Here is a 7462-nt window from a genome sequence, read left to right as displayed (position 1 = left end):
CTACCAGTTGTTTAATAGAGTTCCAAGTTTTAATAGAATCCCAGGTTTTATGATTATTTTGGAGAAAAAAGAGAAAAGCATTACTGGAATATCTGACAATAATGTGTTTTAAAAATAGTTAAAAGTTTTAGAAAAAAATATGAATATAGGCTGCTCATATCTGTATTCACAACAGAACTTTTTGTTCTCTGTTAGTAATAAAGCTATAACATATTTGTTACCAAAATGGGAGAATTCTGTGCAGGGAAGTCAAATTGTATCTGCCAGAGAAGACCAGTTTATGCATTTCTTTAGTCCAGGATTTTAAAGTTATCTATAGATAATCAAAAACCCACTAAAATGTCTTAATTTCTAATGATACGAGGTTTCATTATCTCCTAAATATGCATACTTTTTTCAGTGACCCTGTGAGAAATTGTCTGGTATTTTAATTAACTTGCATTTTAAAAAGTTTATTTGGCCCGTAGCCTCCCCTCCCCTCCCGCAACGCTAGACCCCGGGATCCCCCTGGCTTGCCTGCCTGCCATGGCCGACAAGGAAGCAGCCTTTGATGACGCAGTAGAAGAACGTGTGATCAACGAAGAGTACAAAATATGGAAAAAGAACACCCCTTTTCTTTACGATTTGGTGATGACCCATGCTCTGGAGTGGCCCAGCTTAACTGCGCAGTGGCTTCCAGATGTAACCAGACCAGAAGGGAAAGATTTCAGCATCCATCGACTTGTCCTGGGGACACACACATCAGATGAACAAAACCACCTTGTGATAGCCAGTGTGCAGCTCCCTAACGATGATGCTCAGTTTGATGCTTCACACTACGACAGTGAGAAAGGAGAATTTGGAGGTTTTGGCTCTGTTAGTGGAAAAATTGAAATAGAAATCAAGATCAACCATGAAGGAGAAGTAAACAGGGCACGTTACATGCCCCAGAACCCTTGTGTCATTGCAACAAAGACTCTATCCAGTGATGTTCTTGTTTTTGACTATACGAAACATCCTTCTAAACCAGATCCTTCTGGAGAGTGCAATCCAGACTTGCGTCTCTGTGGACATCAGAAAGAAGGCTATGGGCTCTCTTGGAACCCAAATCTCAGTGGGCACTTACTTAGTGCTTCAGATGACCACACCATCTGCCTATGAGACATCAGTGCTGTTCCAAAGGAAGGGAAAGTTGTGGATGCAAAGACCATCTTTACAGGGCATACAGCAGTAGTGGAAGATGTGTCCTAGCATCTGCTCCATGAGTCTCTGTTTGGGTCAGTTGCTGATGATCAGAAACTCATGATCTGGGATACTCGTTCAAATAATACTTGCAAACCAAGCCACTCAGTTGATGCTCACACTGCTGAAGTGAACTGCCTTTCTTTCAATCCTTATAGTGAGTTCATTCTTGCTACAGGATCAGCTGATAAGACTGTTGCCTTTTGGGATCTGAGAAATCTGAAACTTAAGTTGCATTCCTTTGAATCACATAAGGATGAAATATTCCAGGTTCAGTGGTCACCTCACAATGAGACTATTTTGGCTTCCAGCGGTACTGATCGCAGGCTGAATGTCTGGGATTTAAGTAAAATTGGAGAAGAACAATCCCCAGAAGATGCAGAAGATGGGCCACCAGAGTTGTTGTTTATTCATGGTGGTCACACTGCCAAGATATCTGATTTCTCTTGGAATCCCAATGAACCTTGGGTGATCTGTTCTGTATCAGAAGACAATATCATGCAAGTGTGGCAAATGGCAGAGAACATTTATAATGATGAAGACCCTGAAGGAAGCGTGGATCCAGAAGGACAGGGGTCTTAGATATGTCTGCACTTCTTGTGATTTTAGACTCCCTTTTTTTTCCCTCTCAGCCTTGAGATTGATTTAACACTGGTTTTGAGACACAAACTTTGTTCAGCTATCCCTCTGTAATAGATACCATCAACAATGCTATTAGCCCAAACCGAGGGTGTTTTCTAATTATTAACTGGGGGACTTGATTCAGTAAAGCCACCAACTTATATTGAAATTTTCTTCAGGAATTTTCTAGTAACAGAGATCTAAAGTAGCCACCGAAGGGGGAATATTGTGTGTGGTTATTTTATTTTTCTTCTTACGCTATATCCCTAAGTTTTTCAAACTTTAAAGACTAGAAGTAAGGAAGGAATAGAGCCAAGTGAGGTAGGTGTCTGAGCCATGAAGTATAAGTACTGCAAAATGTCATTCAGGAAATAGGGGAGATTCAAGTCATAAATTCCTATTGTAAAATCTTCACACCTGACTTTACAGGATGCACATTTTCCTATGTAGACCAGTCTCCTCTCAGTTTCTTAAGTCAAAACTAAGTGTTCCTCTTTCCCGTATATTTTTGCTTGTTAGTGTATTTCTTGAGCTGTTTTCATATTATTTCTTTCCTTTCTGTGAAATGGTTTTTTAAAAGAACTTGGGGACCACCAAGTTGTAAAGATGTATGTTTTTACCTGACAGTTATACCACAGGTAGACTGTCCAGTTAAGTTGAGCAGAGTGAATCGATAGCTTGTATTTGTTTTTAAAATTAAATTAATCCTGGATAAGAGTTGCCTTTTTTTTTTAGGAGTTAGTCCTTGACCACTAGTTTGATACCATCTCTATTTTGGGTGACCTGTTTCACCAGGCCTGTTACTCTCCATGACTAACTGTGTAAGTGCTTATAATGGAATAAATTGCTTTTCTACATTAAAAAAAAAAAAAAAAGTTTATTTAAGATGTCAGTAACCAGAATTTGTTAGGAAACTGTGTTAAAGAAAAAGCCTTTTTGAACACTTCACATTGGAAGAGTTTTGAAAGCATGAGATAAATGTGATTTTATAGTAAGCCTCTTTGGGAGGACAAAAGTCACCCAGAAAGAAAAAGATACCAGCAGTCAACAACAAAAAATCCGCATGCAACTGTATTTGTAGAGAGAAATGACACATAACAAACAAAAACAAACAAAACAAAACAAAAAAGCTTTAGGTACAGTTAAGCTCCAAGTATGATGATAATGAGAGCAAAGAGAGTCTATTTTCCTTACCATCCTTCCATTTGAACATAATATTCAAACTTTAGATGCACAATATTTCTTCAGGCATTAGATAAGTATTCTGTTAGGGGCAATGACCCCTTTATATTTTTCAGATGGTGATATTTCTCAACCAGCACTGCCAAATAGAGATCTCTACTCTATTCATTAATAAAATTAATAAACATGCTGCCTGGAGGACCTAGCTTTCCAGTCTTTCCCCTGCTATAAACAAGTAGTCACAGGCATCTTTCATGCAGAGCACATCAAAGCAATTCAAAGGTTTCTTTCTTCTTTTAGGTACTTAGTGTTTTAATTTAGCATCTTAAAGATAGGAGGAATAAAAAAAGAAAAAACAGTTTAGCCTTGGCTATATAACATATGAAAGTGAGTTTTCTTGCATATAATCCTAATTTACGGAGATTTCGTTATTTTCTTATTCGTTTATCCTCAACAAATATTTATGGGAAACCGCTTCATGAAACAGTAGTTGGCAGGCTAGGGGAAGTTAGAGATACATCAATCCCCGAAGGATTCACTTCCTAGAAAGTAAAATAATAAACACAGTGAAGTATTTTGGTGAGTAGTATACTCACATAAAGACTTAAATTGTACTTTTTATATTATCATGTAAATATACATAAAACTTAAGGCAAAGAAAAACTTTATTTCATATTAAACTATTGATCAGAAGCTGGATACCTTATTCACTACTTTTTACCCCAATTCTCAACATCTAAATATGTTTAAATCATTTGGGCTTTTGTCTTAGTCTGTTTGGGCTGCTATTACAAAATTCCATAAACTGGGTGGATTGGTTATTGATTTCTCAAAGTTATGCAGGATGGGAAGTCCAAAATCAAAGCATCAGCAGATTCAGTGTCAGGTGAGGACTCACTTCTTGGTGCAGAGACAGTGGTCTTGCTGTGTCCTCACATGGCAGAAGGGGGAAAAGAGCTCTCTGGAGTCTTATTGTGTTTCCAAGGTCACTAATCCCATTCAGGAAGGCTCCATCCCGATGACCTAATCACTTCCCAAAGGCCCTACCTCCTAATACTACCATCACATTTTGGGTTACAATTTGACATATAAATTTTAGGGGGACATAAATATTGAAACCTTTGTAGACTTGCTAATGCTTCTTCTTTCCACTCACATTTTTTGTCACTATAATCTCTCAACTGGATTATTTTAATGACTTCCTGCATTCCTTTCACTTCCTCTTTTTTTTTTTCCTTCTCCAGTCCCTACTCAACTTTACAGATAGAGTTACCTTTTCAAAGCAGTGATGTCCAATAGAATTTCTATGAGGATACACACGTTCTGTATCCGTACTGTCCAAGGTGGTAGCCACCAGGCACACATTGCTGTGAAGTACTGACTGTTTAGCTAGTGTGATTGAGGACTTGTCAGTTTCATTTCATTTTAATCAATGTAAAAGTAAATAGCCACGTGTGGCTGGTGGCTATCATACTGGATTACACAATCCTAGAGCAACAAATATGACTATCTACATGTTGATAAGTCCTCTACTATCCTCAATGTGAACTCAAAACTATTCAGTATGAATGGAAACCAATATGAGTGGTGGACTTTGGTTCTTTAGTCATCTAATAGCTACTCCTTCTCCCTTCATTCTGCAAACGTCCCTGGTTCAGCTAGACTAACTTAGTTTCCTGGAGAGAATATATACCTTCCTACTATTTAATAATGTACATGTCATTTTGTTTGCTTGGAGTGTTCCCCCTTTATTCACAATAGATTTATAGAGCCAGATGGTGGTGCTACACAGTAGAATAATTTTAGTGAATTATGAAGGTGGGAAGGAAGGCACTGTGTTAGTTTTTTATTGGTTAGAAATGTTTTTGTGTGTGTGTTTCTTTTGTGTGTGTGTGTGTGTGTTTCTTCTTCTTCTTTTTTTTTTTTTTTTGGCAGTTTGTGGGGCTGCCATGGCTTTCCCTGTTTCCCTGTCTTTTACTCCATTCGACCAAAAGCCATGATCACAGATATTTCTGAGAAAATCTTTTCTGTACCTTGTGCTCTTGCTCAGATGGCTGAGGAACGATGCCTTGAAGCTTCCTGTAGACCTTCTGGTTTAATTGAGAAGATCTGTAAGTCACATTCTTAATCCCTTGAAAGGTCATTTCTGTGACTGAATGTTCTGTCCTTTTAATCTTTTGAGGTTTTATAAAAAGATGGTACAGTCACACAGTCTTACCCTCAGTCTCGTCTCTAAAGCATGCTTTCCTCACAGTGAATCTCAAACATCTTGCTGTCTGTTCTGGAGAAGCTGATAATTCTCAAAATCACCTCGTCCTAGTCACTTTTTGTTTAACAATTCTTCCCTCAATGTATTCCTCCCTTCTCACATTTTGTTCTGAGCAGCAAAAAGAAACCAAGCCCCACTTTCAATGATTTGTGGCTAAGGAGATCTCCTTAGCTACATGACCGAATCCATCATATACAAGTTCTACTCTCCACATAAGTGCAGGCAAGGATTTTGTTAAATGTTCTGCCACCACATAACAAGGATATCCCTCCATCCAATTTCTAATAACATACTCCTCGCCTCCTTCTCAGCTCTCACCAGCAGCTCTTTAATATCTGAATTTCTAATAGGCTGTTCTTGTGGTTTAGAATTTCTCTATCATGCTCCTCAAAGTTGTTCCACCCTCATCCCACTTCTTAGTTCCAAAACTTCTACCACATTTAAAATATTTTTAGGGTTTCTGTTTCTCATTTGTTTGTCTTGTTCTTTTGTTGTTTTTGGTTTATATACCACATAGGAGAACTGACTCTGGGTGATGAACACACAATGGGATTTATAGATGATGTAATACAGAATTGTACACCTGAAATCTATGTAATTTTACTAACAATTGTCACCCCAATAAATTTAATTAAAAATATATATATATTTTTAGGATGCTGTTACAGCAGGATCCTATTCTCATATACCAACATCTGTATGTTTTCTTTTTCCTTTGTTTTTTTTTTTTTTTTTATTAATTGGAGTTAAGTCTCAGGGTTGACCTACACTCAAATGGACGGGATTATGCAAGGGGTTGGATAATTGGAGGTCACTTGAAAGAGTTTCCATCATAGCCAATCTTTTGTTTGTAAGAAGCCATTTTAACACATGTTAGTGAGAATCTGTTTGAGAAGTAGATGATGTCAATACATTATCTTGTAAATTATTATCCTCAGATATGTGATGCTTTCATGCATTGTTATGTTAAGAACATGAACAGTCTGAAGGAATTACACTAATCAGTTCACTGAAGCAGTTGATAAGCAAACTAAAGATCATATAAAGTTGGCTATGCTTTGAAATGTGTCATGATAAACAACCAGTTAGCTGTTAATTCATGATAAGCTTTCTATCCTAATAGAAAATACAATAATCTTTTAATATCTTGTCAACCATAGTAAGTACTGCTTTTTTTATATACAACAAAAGAAAAATAAAGGCAAATAGTGTTTCTAGTGTTAATGTCGAATATGTCAGAAATGTTCAATGAGTATAAGATATTCTGTATAAAATTTAGTTATTTAAATATTGGTAGAGTACCTATTAATGGCCAATCACTATGCTAAGGAAAATGGGTGATTAAGTTATGGTAATGTCTTCTAGCAGATAATAGTCAAATCAAAGAGATGTGAACAAGTAAAATATTGCAATTCAGATATAAAGAAGGCAAACAAAAGATACACTGGGCATGGGAGAACAAGTGCAAAGGAAAATAGGTTACTTTTCTTCATTGAAGAAATGTGTTTGGAATAGATAACTGCCTGGTACAATTAGGACCCACAGGAATTATATGAGAGCTTGAATGAAGCAACTTCACAGGGGTTATAGAGCAGTTCTCCATCAAATCATTTATTTATATGAATTCTGTGAAAACACTTGACGGGAAAGAGATTCTGGATTATAATACTGTTGGTAATTCATCCTAATAAATCCTTCTAGAATACCCTTTCTTCTCCTCTTTAAATGAACCAATAACAGGAAAAAACATACCTTAAGTCCTTGCAAACTGTCAATTTATTTGTCTACGAATAACCCAATGTGATTTTGTTGAGTGGGAAGAAAATATAGGATCCACTCCAGTTCACATTGGGATAAAAAGATCAGGAAACAAAATAGTGGGAAGGGAGGCTGGATGTTAGGAAAGAGGATATGGATGCTGAAAAATGGAAGTTTAAGTCTATCTGAGCCCAGAAAAAAAAGTTAGAATATAAGTATGACTATAAATGTTTCCTAGGCATTAATAAAAATCCAGGCAATTCAATATACGTTTTTTGTATATAACAGCATTTAAATCTCACAAAAATTCTGTTACATAAATATTATTTTATTATGCCTATTTTATAGATGAAGAAATCAAAGCATATGGAGGATAATTTACTAAAGGTTGTTTATCGGGTAAAAGATGAA

At 36.6% G+C, this 7462-nt stretch overlaps 1 protein-coding gene across 1 annotated transcript; it reads left to right on the top strand.

The window, feature by feature from the left end:
• The first annotated feature begins 465 nt into the window (after nucleotides 1–465).
• LOC109446544 (histone-binding protein RBBP4) lies at nucleotides 466–2557 on the top strand. The gene is given in 4 exon segments (XM_074326515.1): nucleotides 466–1800; nucleotides 1802–1846; nucleotides 1848–1877; nucleotides 1879–2557. Coding segments are annotated over 4 exon segments (1386 nt in total). The 5' UTR covers nucleotides 466–525; the 3' UTR covers nucleotides 1915–2557.
• The last annotated feature ends 4905 nt before the right edge of the window (nucleotides 2558–7462 follow it).

Source organism: Rhinolophus sinicus, linkage group LG01 (genome assembly GCF_036562045.2).
Source record: "Rhinolophus sinicus isolate RSC01 linkage group LG01, ASM3656204v1, whole genome shotgun sequence".
Classification (NCBI taxonomy): domain Eukaryota; kingdom Metazoa; phylum Chordata; class Mammalia; order Chiroptera; family Rhinolophidae; genus Rhinolophus; species Rhinolophus sinicus.
The sequence above is the reverse complement of the archived record's forward strand: the minus strand, read 5'-3'. Positions and strand labels throughout refer to the sequence as shown.